An 18,727-nucleotide genomic window follows, 5' to 3' on the forward strand; every position below is an offset into this window, starting at 1 on the left:
GCTTTAGAGTCACATCCCTTCGAAACAGTCTAATTCCAAGGACAGAAGATTGATCCGCAACCATATTAAACCCTGCTACAGCAACAACAAAAAACGTTGTTTACACCTTTCTCAGATTGTAAAGAATGTACAATGGTTATTCATTACTGTAACAGTTTTTTCATCGGTGTTTAGATTTTTTCGTATAAATTTTAGTTGTAAATCTTCGAAATGCGTTTAGTGTGAGAACTTTTGGACTTTTCAGTCGTTATTTTAGACGTTTTCTTAATTACACATATTCCCTTTAAAAATTTCTCATACCTTTGTGTATTCCATCTTTTCAGCACGTTCGCCAATTTACACCCATCTGGGAGCATCATTAAATGGTCTGGCCACTATTCGTGCATTCCAAGCTCAAGATATTCTTATCCAGGAATTTGACAACTATCAAGATTTGCACAGTTCCGGTTTCTATATGTTTTTGACAACAAGTCGTGCCTTCGGCTATTGGCTAGATTGTTGTTGCGTACTTTACATAGCCATTATTACACTAAGCTTCCTGCTGTTTTCACCGGAAAATGGTGGTGATGTTGGTTTGGCCATTACCCAGGCAATGGGTCTGACTGGTATGGTCCAATGGGGTATGAGACAATCGGCTGAGTTGGAAAATACAATGACATCGGTGGAACGTGTTGTGGAATATGAATCAATCGAACCTGAAGGAGAGCTGGAATCCAAGTCAAATAAAAAACCACCAAAATCCTGGCCAGAAGAGGGTAAAATTGCTTTTGAAGATTTAAGTTTACGTTATGCACCCGATCCCAAGTCAGATTATGTTTTAAAATCGCTAAATTTCGTTATACAATCATGTGAAAAAGTGGGTATTGTGGGTAGGACAGGGGCGGGCAAGTCATCACTGATTAATGCCCTGTTCCGTTTGTCATTTAATGATGGCTCAATTGTCATTGATAAAAGAGATACCCAGGAACTGGGTTTGCACGATTTGAGATCGAAGATATCTATTATTCCGCAAGAGCCGGTGCTATTTTCGGGTAGCATGCGTTACAACTTGGATCCGTTTGATGAATATTCTGATGCCAAATTGTGGGAGGCTTTGGAGGAGGTAGATATCAATATTTATTTTATTTTAAAATAATAATAATTAAAATGTATTATTTTTATTTTCCTTTAGGTAAAACTTAAACAAGTTGTTGCCGACATGCCCAATGGCCTGCATGCCAAAATCTCCGAAGGTGGCACCAATTTCAGTGTTGGCCAGCGTCAATTGGTGTGCTTGGCCCGTGCAATTCTCCGTGAAAATCGCATACTTGTTATGGACGAAGCCACTGCCAATGTCGACCCTCAAACCGATGCTCTCATTCAAACCACCATCCGCCATAAATTCCAAAACTGTACCGTACTCACAATCGCCCATCGTCTGCACACTGTTATGGATTCCGATAAAGTTTTGGTTATGGATGCTGGTCGTGCCATTGAATTTGGTACACCCTATGAATTGCTAACCCAATCAAAGGTGGGCACATTCCTCGGCATGGTAAAGCAGACAGGTCAAGCTACCTTTGAGAATTTATTTAAAATTGCCCAAAAGGCACACGAAGATAATTTGCATGCGAAAAAGGACCAGTAGTTAATAGTAACAGTAACTAAGTAACCAACCACTGCCATCACCAACAGTCTGAATTGAAAACAGAGGGCAACGAAACGAAATGCTATTTTAAGATTAGTAATGGGAGCGAATGCAAAAATGGACCATTATGCGAACAAAGGCAAATGTAAAATGTACATAAAAAACAAAACGATAACAGTTTTTTGTTTGTTTTCCCTCCATTTTTACTGCCAAATTTTGCATTTGAACATCTAGTTTCCCTTCACTCCCTGGTTATGTTGTGTAAAATAATAAATAAATTCACTTAATTTTTTGAGATTAAATAAAAAACAGCCAAAAGTTCAACAGTTCAGTTATAATGAACTAAACGTAATTGTACATATATACATACATATATACATGCTAAACAACCATTGTACAAATAAATGTTTGCTTTATTAAATCGTTCTTTTATTGTAGTTCACTAAATTTGGAACTTGAAATGAAATCGGACTGTGCTCATTGATATGTAGGAGGGCGACCTGGCTAGACCAAAACGTAAATCTATGTTGACAATTTCTGTGAAGTTTTGTGAGCACGGAGAAATTTTGTGAGGTCAAAAATGTAGCTACAATCCTCAAAATATCTAAAATCGGGAGGTACTGTTCTATGGGGGGCTACACTACCTACCTAACCTAAGTTGACAATTGAATTGACCGAACTACCTGTAATTTAACAATTGATGTTCCTAGTGGTCACAAAACATCTCCAACAAAAAATTTCAATATAGGTCCATGTTTTGGCATATGACGGCGCCTTCCGATTTAAGGTGTTTTGAGGAGTATAGCTACATGTTTTGACCGAACTATTTGTAATTTGACATTTGAAGTTTTCAGAGGCCACAAGGAATATCCACCAAAAATGTTCAACCTAAGTCCATGTTTTGGTATAGCCCCCATATAACGGCACCTCCTGATTTTCGATATTTTGGGGATTTCAGCTACATTTTTTGGGCCACCCTGTAATTTCACATTTGAGCTTCCCAGTGATCACAAAACATCTCCAACAAAAATCGTCGACATAGGTCTATGTTTTGCTATAGCCCCCATATAACGGTACTTCCCGATTTTCCGTATTTTTCGGGCTTTAGCATCAATTTTTAACCGAACTAACCAAACCGTCTACATACACGCAGAAAAATTTATGTTAGAAATCTGTTTGGATCCAAACAAATATATGTTTGGGACCGGTTGCAAACAAATATATGTTTGGGTCCAAACAAATATATGTTTGCAACATTTTGTAACATATCTCAATTTGATATGTTTGGGTAAAACATATTTTTTATGTTAGAACATTTTTTTATGGGTGGAGAGAAGGTGTTTGTCAACGAGAGTAATAACAGTGCTCTCGCGGCTGTGGAATGCTGTTTTATAATGAAGAGTTGTGTGTATTGTATAATAGAAGACGTAGAAGCGAAGAAGGGGGCTTTGGTGGCATGTATGCGTCAAACTCGAGTGTTTCTTGTTTTGTTGTTAACCAACGAAGAAGAAAAGAAGAAATGATATGAATTATATTTTTTTCTTTCTTCAGTGTTTTAGTTGCCTTTGTGGAGTCAAGACGATAAAGTGAGTGAATAAATCAGTGTTTTGTGTTTTCTTAAAGAAATTGTGTTTTAGTAAATTAAATGCGCAATACATTTTATAATTGAATCGGAAAGTTGAATGGAATTATTTTATTGGACAAGGAAGAAATCGCATTTAATATTGGTAATTACATACTCGTACATACTTATGTATATTTGAAATATGGCATATCCATATTTATTTATTACATTACATGATCATTTGATTCTAGATGCCGATTCCCCGCTGATGATTTCAACTATGAGGACAATTTGTTTTATTTCACAACTAAGGAGAAGCGTTCAACTACGTTTCTATATATTTTTCCTTTTTAAAAGTGTGACTATTTACAAATTATTTCAATCAGTTTTTCTTTTATTAAAGTGTGTTATGTATTTCTTTGGAATTTTGTATGTACCTATGTGTTTGTTGTTCTTTTTCCTTTCAATAAAAAACCACAACATTTGTGTGTATACTATAGAGATAGCCAGTGAGTTCATACTAAGAGCAAGTGAGCACACATTTTAAAGTGTTTTACATTGAATTTTACGCTCCCTTGCTCTCAGTAAGCGCCCACTGGTGCATGTGTTTGTTTTTTTTTGTGCCTTTTGGGTTTGTATTTTTTTGCACCCAAACATAAAATTGTTTCCACCAAAACATATCTTTGTTTGCACCCAAACATATATATCTTTGCACCCAAACATAAATATCTATGCACCCAAACATATATATGTTTGCACCCAAACATATATTATGTTTGGGACTGTTGCAAACATATATATGTTTGCTGCAAAATATGTTTGGGATATATATGTTTGGGACATATGTTAGAGAGGCCGTTTTTTTGCGTGTAGGTAGGTCCATGTTTTGATATAGCCCCCATATAAGGGTACCTTCTGATTTTCTTTATTTTGAGTATTTTAGCTAAAGTTTGAAGTAAACGCATTGAAGTAATCATCTGCAATCATACATATAAGGTATATGGGCAAAACTGCCAATTATTTCATATTCCATTTCCAAAAAATTGATTTTTTTCTTTTCGCGCTACATTAACGATTTTTGGTACATAGGTTAAGAAAAAATTCCCCAGTACAAATCCGCTCGCGATCAAATTTTTGGTTGTTGCGGACAAATGTTATCGCGGTTTTACTTCTGCTTTTAAGAACAAATTATTATAAACACGCTAATTACAAAAAATTGACAAAATTTTAAATGTAATCCGAATTTTTTGAAAATATAGCTCCATAAACCCGTCAAAAATTACAAAAAAGTAACAGTTTTAAATAAATACTTCACGGGGAATCAAATGAGACCAAACTTATAATCATCGGGATAGTAGTTAGGATATTATAGCCAAAATACGCACATATTTGTGTTACAAAAAACTAATTTTGGTTTGGAATAATAGTTTTCACACGCATTCTAGAGTCGAAAATATTGGAAAAGTTCTATAAGAGTACTTCTTTTATTTTTCTTGAAACTCCCAAGAAAATGGGTGGATTTTGCTTTATCTACATTCACATAGAAGGTTTCCCATTGAGGAAAGTTATCGGGTTGTTGAAATAAATCATTAGACTTCTTAAACGGAAACAGAGTTCAAATAAACCGCTTTAACTTATATGCATTATTAAAATATGTGTAAATCGCGTAATTATCAAAACCGTTTTGTCCGCATGTGATTTTCATGTACAGCAAGACCATATCTTTTAATTTGTATATATTTTTCGAAATATAATTTGGACGCTAAGATGTAGCATCGGCTGCATCTTAGCATTAAAAAAGCCTATAAAACATCGCTAATAAGTTCATACAATTTCGTTCCGCATCCGGTTTTAGTGTCACCATGAAAATCTGTATCGATATATACCTATTTCAAGGCAATCAGTCAAGAACCGTGGATGTAGCATCACACTCTATTTTTGGGATAAAATGAATGTAGTTCCCTTATCAGTGAAGTTTTTAAATCTCTGTTTCCGCAAAAAGGAAGATCCTGCACTAGTTTTTTCATAGCAGTGCAAGCGGCCGACAGAATAGTGATAAAATGCGCGATATTTTCAAAAACAATATTAGGTGATTTTCCTACCTTGGAATTTCTCGTATCTCGCGTTTTAGTAGATGGAATTTCACGAGTATTGATTTATTAGATCCGCAACGTAAAAATCAAAAATTTGCATTCAAGTACGAGTAAATCGAATGCCAATTGTACAAATTAGACCCGAAAATTATGATTTTTAGAAATTTGTTCGCACAAAATTTTCGTATTTGGATACAGATTTCTCTGAAGCTGTGTAGGCTACATTCACGACACATATATCAAATAAATCAGAATCGTGAGTTCTTCATTCCTATATATGATTTTTTGAAAAACCTGTTTGCGGAACGAAATTATAAGAAAATTTCAAAAAACACTTAAAATCTGGCTTCAAAATGTCAGCATCATTTAATGGTAGACGCAGATCAAATATTGAAAAGTTATACATTGGTGGGATGATCCTTATTTAGTTGCCTTCTACTTTTACTTTAACGGGAAAATTGTGAAAAGTGTGATTTAATCACAAATCGAGAGAAAACAAAAAAGACACGTTGGCTTCAACCCATTTTTACCCATTTTTTAACATAAATATAGCCACAGCTTCCACGCAAATTAACTTTGAAACCCAATATTTTTTGCCAAGTCTAAAAACATTTCATTTTATCCCGCCCACTCCGAAATTATAAAAATATATATATGGGGATTTCTGAGCGAAATCGGACACTTTTTCAAAATGAGGAATTTGATTTTCTTTATTTTTTGTTGTAGTAATGCTGCTCATCAGCAAAACATTTCAGTATATTTTCAGATTTTTTTTTACCAATGGCTCCAGAGATATCGCGCCTTGAAAAAGTCGAGTTCAGTAAAAACTATATGCAAAGAAATACTCATAACTTCTTCAATATTGGTCCAATTTGATAAAATCTTTATTTGCATGTTTTGTTGTTTTATCAGTTTAATAAAAAATAGAAACAAATTTTGCACAGGGGGCTTGGATGCAATTTTCGCGACTTAATATTTAAAATCAATTTTAACAATGATTGATTTTCTTGAAATTTTTTTATATTAAACTACGATCAATTACAACAATATTAAGTACCAGCATTAGTGCGTATTACGTTTTATTTTTTGCCCGTGATAGGTTTAACCATCGCATATTTCAAATTCTAATCCTCTTTCGTATTTAAATAATCATCTTCTGAAGGATATATCACTATAATATTTGGTAGATTATTTGGCTCGATGCCCATTCATATAATTCCCAAGCTGTAGTTTTTTGATCATCAATTTAGTTAGCTTATTGTCCAGCTAGTAAAAGAAAACCATTTTCGAAATAGAACAAGTAAAAAAGCATTAAGTTCGGCCGGGCCGAACTTTTCATACCCTCCACCATAAAATATTCTGAACTAAAATGGAATAATTAGTTTTCATTCCTGTTCCCAACTTTAAGTGGGTACGTTAAAATGTCAGATAATGTACATAAAATGCTTCATTCGGGAGACCCTTTTTTATGGTGCCTATATCTAACTATGTATGTTGAAAATTTTTGGTGGGCTAGAAATTGGGAGGTAGGTGTTATAATAAAAAATGTTGACAGTTTTTGAGCCTTTAATGTCAAATAACTCCTAATTCGGTTAAAAATTTTAGCTAGAATCCTCAAAATACCGAAAATCGGTAATATTATAACTAATTCGGTCTAGAAATGTGACTTAAAACGTCAAAATACCTGAAATCGGGCGGTAACGTTATTTGGGGGCTATTCCAAAACATGGACCTATGTCCACTAGTTATATAAGTTTATTGACACTTAAGAACCCTAAATGTCAATTTATAGTTAAATCGGTCTGAAAATGTAGATAAAAACGTCGAAATACCGTAAATCGGGGGTACCGTTCTATGGGGGCTATACCAAAACGTGGACCTATCTCCACAACTTTTGTTATATAAGTTTATTGATACTTAAGAACCCAAAATGTCAAATTATAGCTAAATCGGTCTGAAAATGTAACTAAAAGCGTCAAAATACCATTAATCAGCGGGCACCGTTATATGGGGGCTATACCAAAACGTGGACCTATGTCCACAAGTTTTATTATATAAGTTTACTGACATTTAAGAACCCTAAATGTCAAATTATAGCTACATCGGTCCGAAAATGTAGCTAAAAACGTCAAAATACCGTAAGTCGGGGGTACCGTTCAATGGGAGCTATACCAAAACGTGGACCTATATCCACAACTTTTGATATATAAGTTTATTGACACTTAAGAACCCTAAATGTCAATTTATAGTTAAATCGGTCTGAAAATGTAGATAAAAACGTCGAAATACCGTAAATCGGGGGTACCGTTCTATGGGGGCTATACCAAAACGTGGACCTATCTCCACAACTTTTGTTATATAAGTTTATTGATACTTAAGAACCCAAAATGTCAAATTATAGCTAAATCGGTCTGAAAATGTAACTAAAAGCGTCAAAATACCATTAATCAGCGGGCACCGTTATATGGGGGCTATACCAAAACGTGGACCTATGTCCACAAGTTTTATTATATAAGTTTACTGACATTTAAGAACCCTAAATGTCAAATTATAGCTACATCGGTCCGAAAATGTAGCTAAAAACGTCAAAATACCGTAAGTCGGGGGTACCGTTCAATGGGAGCTATACCAAAACGTGGACCTATATCCACAACTTTTGATATATAAGTTTATTGATACTTAAGAACCCTAAATGTCAAATTATAGCTAAATCGGTCTGAAAATGTAGCTAAAACCTTCAAAATACCGTAAATCGGGGGGTAGCGTTATATGGTGGCTATACCAAAACGTGGACCATTGTCCACAACTTTTGTTATATAAGTTTATTGACATTTAAGAACCCTAACTGTCAAATTATAGCTACATCGGTCTGAAAATGTAGCTAAAAACGTCAAAATACCGCAAATCGGGGGGTACCGTTATATTGGGGCTATACCAAAACTTGGACCGATATAGCCCATCTTCGAACTTGATCTTCCGACGGCTAAAAAAATGGTATTTCCCAATTTTCAGCGAAATCGGTCAACAAATGCGACCTGTATGTTGCGAACGGACGGACGGACATGCATAAATCGACTCAGAAAGTGATTCTATGTATATCCCTAGAAGGAACTATGGGTCTATCTCGCTTCCTTTTGTATGTTACATACAAATGCACTGACACATAATACCCCTTACCACATAGTGGTATAGGGTATAAAAATGACGAAGTTTTTAAGATGTTTAAGATAAATTCCCAAATAAATGTTGAAAAATTTAATTATTTATTTGTTTTGGTAAAATAACAAATGTTTCACACTGGTATAAAGGAAAAATTGTATGGACAAATTTTAAAAAATTAAGAAAAATTAGTATTCATTCGAATCCCACTACCAAATAGGACTTAAAATTTTTGAATTTAATCGTAGTTTAATATAAAACCAGTAAGGAAAGGATCAAAGTCGGGCGGGGCCGACTATATGATACCCTACACCACTGTGAATATGTAAAATATAAATCGGAGCTATATCCAGATCTAAACCGATTTTGATATAATTTGGCACATTTATTTCCAGACCGAATTCAGTCACACATTCCAAATATCATTGAAATCCGACTTATATAGCGTGTTTGGAGCAGCAAATAAGCGAAATCGGCCGAAAATATATATGGGTGCTATATCCAAATCTGAACCGATTTCGATATAATTTGGCACATTTATTTCTATACCAAATTCAGTCAAACATTCCAAATTTCATTAAAATCGGACGTATATAGCGTGATTGGTACATCGCATACGTGAAATCGGGCGAACATATATATGGGAGCTATATCCAAATCTGAACCGATTTCGATATAATTGGCACATTTATTTTTAGACCAAATTCAGTCACACATTCCAAATTTCATCGAAATCGGAAATATATAGCGTGTTTGGTACAGAAAATACGTGAAATCGGCCGAAAATATATATGGGAGCTATATCCAAATCTGAACCGATTTCTATATAATTTGGCACACTTATTTCTATACCAAATTCAGTCAAACATTCCAAATTTCATTAAAATCGGACGTATATAGCGTGATTGGTACATCGCATACGTGAAATCGGGCGAACATATATATGGGAGCTATATCCAAATCTGAACCGATTTCGATATAATTTGGCACATTTATTTTTAGACCAAATTCAGTCACACATTCCAAATTTCAACTAAATCGGACATATATAGCGTGTGTGTTACAGAAAATACGTGAAATCGGCCGAAAATATATATGGGGGCTATACCAAAACTTGGACCGATATAGCCCATCTTCGAACTTGATCTTCCGACGGCTAAAAAAATGGTATTCCCCAATTTTCAGCGAAATCGGTCAACAAATGCGACCTGTATGTTGCGAACGGACGGACGGACGGACGGACGGACATGCATAAATCGACTCAGAAAGTGATTCTATGTATATCCCTAGAAGGAACTATGGGTCTATCTCGCTTCCTTTTGTATGTTACATACAAATGCACTAACGCATAATACCCCTTACCACATAGTGGTGTAGGGTATAAAAATTTCAAGAAAATCGAAGGGGCCAATCATTGTTAAAACTTGAGTTTAAATATTAAATCGCGAAAATTGCGTCTAAGCCTACTGTGCAAATTGTTTTTCTATTTTTAATTAAATAGCTGATAAAACAACAAAACGTACAAAAAATATTTTTTCAAATCGGACCAATATTAAAGAAATTATATGATTATTTTTTTTTTTTGCATATAGTTTGTACAGAAATCGACTTTTTCAAGGCGCGATATCTCTGGGCAGTTTGTCAAAAAATCTGAAAATATAGTGAAATTTTGCGGTTTAAGGATTGTTTGGCTGTAGGCTTTTCAAAAAATCTGATGTTCTGATTTAAATTTCTTTATTTTTCAATATTTCGATTGGAACCTCCAATCATCTTCAGGGAACTAAAAAAGATTATTAAAAATTAATAAATTTGCATTGATATTATTTCTTAATTGTTTTATTTGAAAGAGAGTTGTGGTAAGTTTGCTGCCAACTACTTTCTTCAACTAAAACTTGTCGCGTTTGTATTTTTTCACAGTGTGTCGGTACATTTGAGCGCAGTTATCTGTGTCTGTTTTGTAATTTAATCTAATACCGTTGGGAGTATTGATGATATGTAACATTTCAAGAGTGTAGCGTTTATGGTAGTTACTCTCTTGAGTCAATATTTTGATATTATTGAAATCAGGGGTGTGTTGTGTTAATGCACAGTGGACTGCAAGTGCCGTCGCTTTATCTCGTCGACGAATACTTCGCGATGTTACACGAATATTGGACAAAACAAACTTATAATACCCTTTCCACATTGTTTAGTGAAGTATAAAACTTTTATGTTAAAAAACCAGGAAAAATACAAAACTGTACAAGGAAAAGATCGAAAGTCCAAAGACATCCAATTATCTCCCAAACCCGACGGAATTTGATCAAACAAAGTACAGATATTGTAGCGGAAAAAATTAAAGAAGAATACAGCTTTTACCACCATAGTAAAATCTTTAATACAGAATGCGGTGGAATGTTTTTCCTTCCTCCTGAAAAATTTCTAAAAATTGACTTACGACCTTTTCGTACGTAGCAGACGATGTATTCTTTATCAGGATAAAACTCTGAGTCGACATAGTCATGTCCGTCTGTTGTAATCACTATAGCATCCACAATAATTGAGCTACAACGCTATATGTTTGCACTCGAGTGTCTTTTTTTCCATAGGCTGGTTAAATTCGAAGATGGGCTCTATCGGCATAGCTCCCATATGACGGTACCTCCCGATTTTAGCTGATTTGAGGAGTTTAGCTACATATGGAGTGGAGGAGTTCCCAGTTATCACACAATTTCTCCACCAAAAATTGCCAACATATCGCTCATTTACTCAAAGAGTGGCATAACTCAAAAAATGGGACGTTGTAGTTAGTAATTTCTATTTTTTCTACGACTTTTACTTTACCTTGTGTCAAATTTTCAGGTTGATATCTCTAAAACGCAACAAGTTACAGCTTATTTTCTAGGCGTTTAGCATAAATCATAATAAAAGTTTTTTGAGTATATGAAGCACTAAAACACTTCAAATCATGCTTGATCTGGCACAGAAATTTAGCACTTTTATCTGGCTAGCACTTTAAAAAAGATGGTCCATGTAGTTATTTTATTTTTTGTGTACTAACCTTTTTCAGTTGGGAAGTCAAAATTCAATCTACAATTTAAATCGAGTTTTTCTCGAAACTTGATTTTTATACCCTACACCACTATGTGAGGAGGGTATTATACGTTGGTTTTGGCCAAAAAGTTTGTAACGCATCGAAATAATGGTCGTAGACCTATACTTATATATACCAAAATAAATGTCTCGACGAGCTGAGTCGATCTGGCTATGTGTGTCCGTCGGTCTGTCCATCTAAGCCTTGTAATCACGCTACAGGTCGTAATTTTGATCGGATCGTCACCAAATTTTGGGTGTTCATGGGGGTTTTGGTGATGGTCGGATAATATTTATGGGTCGGAATGGGCAAAAAACTTATTTGGAGAAAAAGTCAACGTTTTACTTCAAAGAGAATATCTCCGCTTCTGTAAGGGGTATATCAAAAGCTAATGCAAGTAGAAAATATCGCATTTGCAACGATGTAAAGTAGGTTGTCGTAGGTGGTCAAACAACGAAGATATCGCAATAGCCGCTAATAGAACACAACTTTTCATTTTTGCGATTTTAATAATAATGACGAATACACTATGCAACACTGAAAATGCAAACAACTTCTAGTGTGCATTTTTTGATAGTACATATTTACTACAAAACCCCTAGTACGGTTTTGTCCTGTCAGATCCAGTTCGTATTTTATGGCCGCATCTAAACCGGGCTAAAATTACACTTTTTTGCATTTATCGGGCCTTTATCTCAGAAACGATTAGGAATTTGGCTAGCCCTGAACTAGTAGAACATATCCTTTGAACAGACCATATAGGAAAAACTCCATCTAGGGCATCAAAATCTATAAAATATAGAAAATTTTACATAATTGCTAATATTCTGGTCAGTATCGGCTAAACTATTGGGAGTTGAACCAAGTAACCTTTTGCAAAAATCTTCCAAATAATGTTCTCAACAATTCTTTAGAACATTCTGAAACTCTAAAATGCTTACTTCATGTTGTTTCAGCGGTATTTTGTATAATATCTTTTACAACACGTATTTCAAACACAGTTCACACCAACAGTTTATTCTCGCATTTCCAATTTCACTACATTATTGACATTTTTGTTAAATGGTCGTTGAAAATTTTACTGAAAATAGAGGCATGGAGGCATTTTACAACAATGACATGTTCTGAAGAGTTGTGTATTACATTCCAGGGAATATTTTTGCAAAAGAAAATATTCAGAAAATATTAACGGTTTTGGAGATACGGTGTGAAATGTATAAAAATTGTGGAATTTTTACATATATTTTGAAATTTGAGGCAATAAATGTAGTTTTTCGAGTTCATTATTTCTTCAAATATTTTATTCTTGTTCTTATCTACAAATTTGCTTCAGAGGTCAGAGGAAGATTCGCATTGGTTTCAGAGATATAGCCCTGAATTTCTTTAAAAACTCAATATTTAACCAGGTTTAGATGGGGCCATAAAATCCGAGCTGGATCTGACACAACAAAACCCAACCTGGATTTCTTGTCGTTTGGGTCTGTATTTTCAAAAAATCCTCAGTTCGAATTGTTTGCACAAGATCACCTTAAAAATGTTGCACAGTGATATGACAGCTTTGGTTGGAAACCTTCCAAAAACAAAGTCTGACGATGAAAGTAGAAAAGCCCGTCTTTACAATGATGCAAAGTAGGTTGGCGTAGGTATTTGGCCACCTATCGGAGATATTGCAATAGTCGTTAATACATCCCATTTTTCCATTTCATGGTACAACCAGGTGTGCCTTAAGATTACTAAAGGTATGAACGTAGCATACAGGGCAACCCTGCAGTCAGTCGGAAGAAGTGTCGAGAAGTGAAGCATATTTTCTGTAGAAAAAGAAAGAACTTGAAAACGTGAAAGTACGAAATTCTAGATGTACAGCGGCCAAAATAAAGTCCGACATAAGGTTATGGTGCAGAAGCATTATCCTGCAAAGATGATGAAGGGAATCTGTTAACTGATACACATAGCGTATTGAACATGAGGGTAGCAATGAAAATATCTCAGAACCAATCCCAAACAATAAATATAACAGTATACCACATTTGGCAAATTAAACGGCTAAAGAGCAGAAGAAACAGAACCAAATGGACTACCAGCCAGACAGTTTACGACCGGTGAACAGTGATTCAGATGCGTATTTTCCTTGTCAAAACTCTGTAACTTTTGAACGGATGCATCAAGCACCAAATTCGGACCAGAAGTTGCAGAGCAATTCAAGGCCAATGTTAAAATTTTGAGTTTTTTAAAATTTTCAGTTATTAAAATGTTCCAATCTAACCACAAAAATACAAAAAAAAAATATTAAAAAATTTTAAAAAATTTTTATTTTAAAATTTAAAAAATCAAAACAAAAATTAAAATTTGTTCAAAAATTAAAAAATACACCTTGGGTTTTGTAAAAAATATACATATTTACATATATCCCCCATTGTCCATAAAATTGATAAAAGTATTTTTCTAGAGCCACAAAATATTTTTTTCAAAGCGAATCTATTTAATTATTTCAAAAAACTAATTTGTCGCAAAATCAAAAGCAGTAGTAAATTACTGCAATTTCTGAGATTTTTAATTTCCATAGCATCATTGGATGCATAAGGGTTTGATTTAATGACTATACCATTTGGTGGTGGTCCATGCCTTTCTGCAATCTTCATTAGAGGTATACCATCATCAGTTTCTATATACTGGATTTGTTCAACCTGGATGAAGGTAAAATAGAAAATTAATAAATTCCATTTTTCAAATAAGGTAAATACTCACAAATTCAACATCAATTTCAAGGGGAGTGAAGAAATCAAAATATATTACATCTCTAAAGCAACGATTTTCCAAGGTATTAGCATGATATGTATAGAATGTGGATAAATTTGTTTGCAGAATCGCCTCAAATAATAAAGGAATATCTTTCAGGGGAATCGATGCATAGTCATAGTCCATTCTTACCATGTATAAGTATTGAGTAAGTGTTTTAAAAAATTGCGAATTGGGATTTTCAACAACCTAAATGTTGTTTGTTTTCAAAATCAAAATTCGGGTGAATGAAAATCTCTGAGAATGTCAACTCACCTTAAAGGGAAAGGCAAGTACCATAGCGCCATATTTTCTATATGATGCTCTGCGTAGGTGTGGATGTTTTGTATTGTAAAAGGCTAAATGAAACTCAGCAGGAAATGATATGCCGTCAAGATTATGATCTTCATTAAAATGTTCATTACCATACCAATACATATTAGAAAGGCTATAGTTGCCGAATTCATCCACTGGACCTCCATAAACTGTCGGAATATTTTCTTTCTTATATTCCAAATTAATTTCAAGATGTTGTTGATAATGACGTAATCCTGCTTTTATGGGCAACTTATCAAAATTCACAAATGAAAATGATTCAAAGCGTCGTTCTTGAATTTGAATAGTTTTCTCGTTCAAAGGCATTTTATGCTTTCCATAGCAATTATCGTGCGGGGTGCTTTCTTTAGTAGCAGCTTAATACATATAGAAATTTTGAAAATGATTATTTTTAAACAAATAAATTAGTGTGTTTTTTGTCAAATGTTTTGGTTGTTTGAAAACTTACTTCCTGCAGAGTTTTTAATGTACGCCAAAAGCATGACACCTAAAAGAGATTAGTTGTAGTATTATAATTTATTATGGGTATTTATAATTTATATAAAACTTTTAGGAAACGAGAGAACACATAAGATTGAGGCTTATAAATTCGAAAAAAACTGAAAGACCCTGTTCGTTTTTTGGTTTTTTATGTAGTTGGGCCTTTATATGGTTGTATTCTTTGTAATATTACAGTGTATGCATATAATTACTTTGAATGAATAACGCTTTCCATATACTTATCATTTCTTGCCGTTGAATATTTATCCAACATCACCGTCCAATACTACATTAATCACCATGGACATGAAATTGTTAAATCCTTTTAGCTTGGCTTGTTGGATAGGATTAATTATTTATGTGGAAATATAACAATTACTTAAATATTACATTTACAAGTGGGAGCACTTTCGAACATTTGCGTAGGCTTTTTTTGAGGTAAATATATAAAAATAAATATATATTTGAAAATTTAACATTGCTGAAGCCATGATTTACCCTTTTAGAACACTTGACTTGTGATTGTATGTTATACAAATTAAATATTTTTGAATAAAATGAAATGTTTTCGGACGCGGCAAAAAATATTGCGTGGAAGGTGTGACTATATTTATCGTCGGTGTCATGCTTAAGTGTTCCATACGCCATTTTTACATTTTGAGATAAAGATACCTTGCAAGGTTTTCAACCATGCTCTTTCAGATTTTTTGGTCGGTTTTTCTCTATCTTTTATAGTTTCTGAGATATTCAATGCTTTGTGAACCAAAAAATCTTGTCGTTTTGTTCCATATCCATAAAGCCTGGCGTATGGAACAAAACAACTTTGAACTTTTTAGTTCCATATCCATGTCGTTTGGCGTATGGAACAAAAAGAGACAAAAACGAATTGTTCCGCACCAAAAATGATGGCGTTTGGAACAAAAAATTGCTCATTTTTGCCAAGTTACAGAAAAGTGTGGCGTATGGAACAAATTGTACTTGGTTTAAAAACTGAAGAATAATAGTTTCTAAATCCAAATTTTTTTGAGTATTGTATTGTTAATTGAAAATGAATATTTATCAATCGTTTAAACCAAAAATCCCTAGTTTAAAGACAAAATTTTGATGTAAGTTCACAAAAATATACGCAAAAACGTCCATTCGACTTGAAACTAACCGACTACAAAAATGGTATTATAAGAAAATCGCGTTTAAATGTTTTATGTTACCTTAGAAATGCAAAATATCAATCCGTTTTGTCCGATCGAAATTTTTACCACAAAAAAATAGTGATAAGTGGAGAAGGTCCCTTAAATAAATGTTAAGGAAACCTATAATAATGGTCCATATTGTATTTATATGAGAAAAATAAATGTTTCATTTAAAGTCCTGATTTTTAAACTCCACCGTAGCACTTCATATAAGGGAGGTGGAACACGATTGATAAAAAGTGTTTTGGTTTAAATGTGACAAAACGTGTTCCATGTGACACAAACTGCCAAAAACATGAAAAAAAGATTCCATGGAACAATTCAGCAACTTTTTGCAATTATAAAAATTGGCCATAACTTCTAGACTATCACAGATATCTGACTAAAATAAACTACTGATATATTCTATGAGTTTAGTTAAGTAGAACTGAGCTCTTAAAGTATTGGATTATTGCACCATTTTTATCCTGTATGACCTTAAACATTAACTTGAGTTTTTCTCGAATCAGGCAAATGGCGTATGGAACACTTAAGCATGACACCGACGTTATGTTAAGCAAGTAAGAACGACGTTAAGTTCGGCCGGGTCGAACTGGTTGTACCCTCCACCACGAGTTGTATTGAAGTAAAATGGAACAGTTGGTTTTCTTTCGTTTATGAAGAAGACTAAATACCAAATTTCACTAATATCAGAATACCGAAATTCGGGAGGCACCGTTCTATGGGGGCTATATAAAACTTAGATCTATACCGACAAATTTCTGGCGGAAAGTTTTTAGACTCAAAGAAGACCAAACACAACCTTCCGATATTTCGTTAAGATAATGTGGCTAAAACCTTCAAAATACCGAAAATATAGAGGTACGCTTCTATGGGGATATAGGAAGACAGGGACCTATACTGATAATTCTTTTCTGTTATATTTGATAACCCCTAAACTAAATAAAAAATATCAGTCATTTCGGTGAGGTGAGGCCGCAAACTTCAAATATCAAATATCGAAGATTGGGATATACCGTTTTAAGGGGCAATATGAAGGCGTGGACCTATACCGACAAATTTAAAGGGAAAAGTTGAATACCACCAAAGAAAACTAAGTACCACATTTCAGCCATTTCGATGGATTATTGTGGTCACAACCTTCAAAATACCGGAAATCCGGAGGTACCGTTCTATGGGGGCTGTATAAAGGCATGTACCTATACCGAGAAAATTCTCGGGAAAAGTTTTATACTCCCAACGAAGAGTAAGTAAAAAATTTCAGCCATTTCGGAGGAATATTAATGACACAAATTTCAAAATATCGGAAATCCGGAGAAGGCACGGACCGACAAATTTCATATGGAAAATTTTATTACCCAAATAAAGAATAAATACCAAATTTTAGCCATTGCAGTTGATTATTGTGGTCACAGCCTTCAACATACCGAAAATCGGGAGGAACCGTTCTATAGGGGCTATATGAAACCGTGGACATACACCGACAAAATTCTGGGGAAAGTTTTGTACCCCCAACGAAGACTATGTACCAAATTTCAGCCATTTATGTGTGATAATGAAGCTAAAACCTTCGGCGAGAAACATTGACTGAATTAACCCTAGGAACTGACATACATGTGTGTATCATGAATGATCATAACAAATTTAGTTAGGATATGGCTAGTAGTTCGATTTCAAGGGTTAATTCAGTCAATTTTATCTGAGCAGGAGTAGCTGTCATCATTATAGTATTTAGACGATGCCAAAATTATGGATGTTAGGACTCGTATGTCAGATATATATTCACTGGACAATAGCCGTAGACTATCCCCGAATTTTCACATACAATATGAGGAACCTACGACTTATTCTGATGACTTTATTTTAGTTTATAGTACTAAAATACGTAATTTTACAAAGTCCGATCTGGATTGTCAATATTTTCCCTATATATATTCACCATAGATATTTCAAAAACAGTTTGGATCGAGCACACATAATCTTCTGAAAGAATTTATTATGAAAAAACATCAGTAAAATATATTTTGTGACCGCAGATAACGAAAATGTGAATAAAAACGGTAGAATATTGTCCTAAATCATATATAAAAAACAAAAGCTTCGGGAGATGTTAAATATTATAGCTACAAATTTCATTTGTTCAGAGACTCACAATGAAATTTGATTTGGAATATTTCTTCTTTTGACACAATCCCCAAAAAATGAAGTATTTTAGGAGATTTTGACTCAGTATGGAATACATTTTAATTAAGAGTCTAAAAGTTTAACAAATAATTTCTACCTAGTTTTTAACGTCATTTTCTTAACAAAGTGTTTTACTTAGATATATAGTTTGTTCTGGGACTTATAGTGAAATTTTGTGTAGAATGTTTCTTCTTTTAACAACTTTCTTCTAAAACTAAACTTCATTTAACTTTTTTGCATCAACCC

The 18,727-nt window shown here is 34.0% G+C and overlaps 2 protein-coding genes across 2 annotated transcripts in view; one reads left to right on the forward strand and one right to left on the reverse strand.

Annotated features, from left to right (window-relative positions):
• LOC141405223 (probable multidrug resistance-associated protein lethal(2)03659) overlaps positions 1-2,048 on the forward strand; it is a 48,695-nt gene extending 46,647 nt beyond the window's left edge. Inside the window, exons 8-9 of the mRNA XM_073989316.1 lie at positions 324-1,102; positions 1,172-2,048. Of these exons, the coding sequence (XP_073845417.1) occupies positions 324-1,102; positions 1,172-1,627 (1,235 nt within the window). The 3' untranslated portion in view covers positions 1,628-2,048. The remainder of the gene's footprint in view (positions 1-323; positions 1,103-1,171) is intronic.
• Positions 2,049-13,999: 11,951 nt separating this feature from the next.
• Positions 14,000-15,391, reverse strand: LOC141386629 (carbonic anhydrase 9-like). Its single transcript, XM_073955542.1, has 5 exons — positions 15,320-15,391; positions 15,076-15,114; positions 14,568-14,983; positions 14,262-14,501; positions 14,000-14,200 (listed from the first exon to the last, which is right to left on the reverse strand). Exons 1-5 carry the CDS (start codon positions 15,351-15,353, stop codon positions 14,000-14,002), a joined length of 930 nt encoding a protein of 309 aa, XP_073811643.1. The 5' UTR covers positions 15,354-15,391.
• Positions 15,392-18,727: the final 3,336 nt, after the last annotated feature.

Source organism: Musca autumnalis, unplaced genomic scaffold (assembly GCF_047663935.1).
Source record: "Musca autumnalis isolate F117 unplaced genomic scaffold, ASM4766393v1 scaffold_5, whole genome shotgun sequence".
Taxonomy (NCBI): domain Eukaryota; kingdom Metazoa; phylum Arthropoda; class Insecta; order Diptera; family Muscidae; genus Musca; species Musca autumnalis.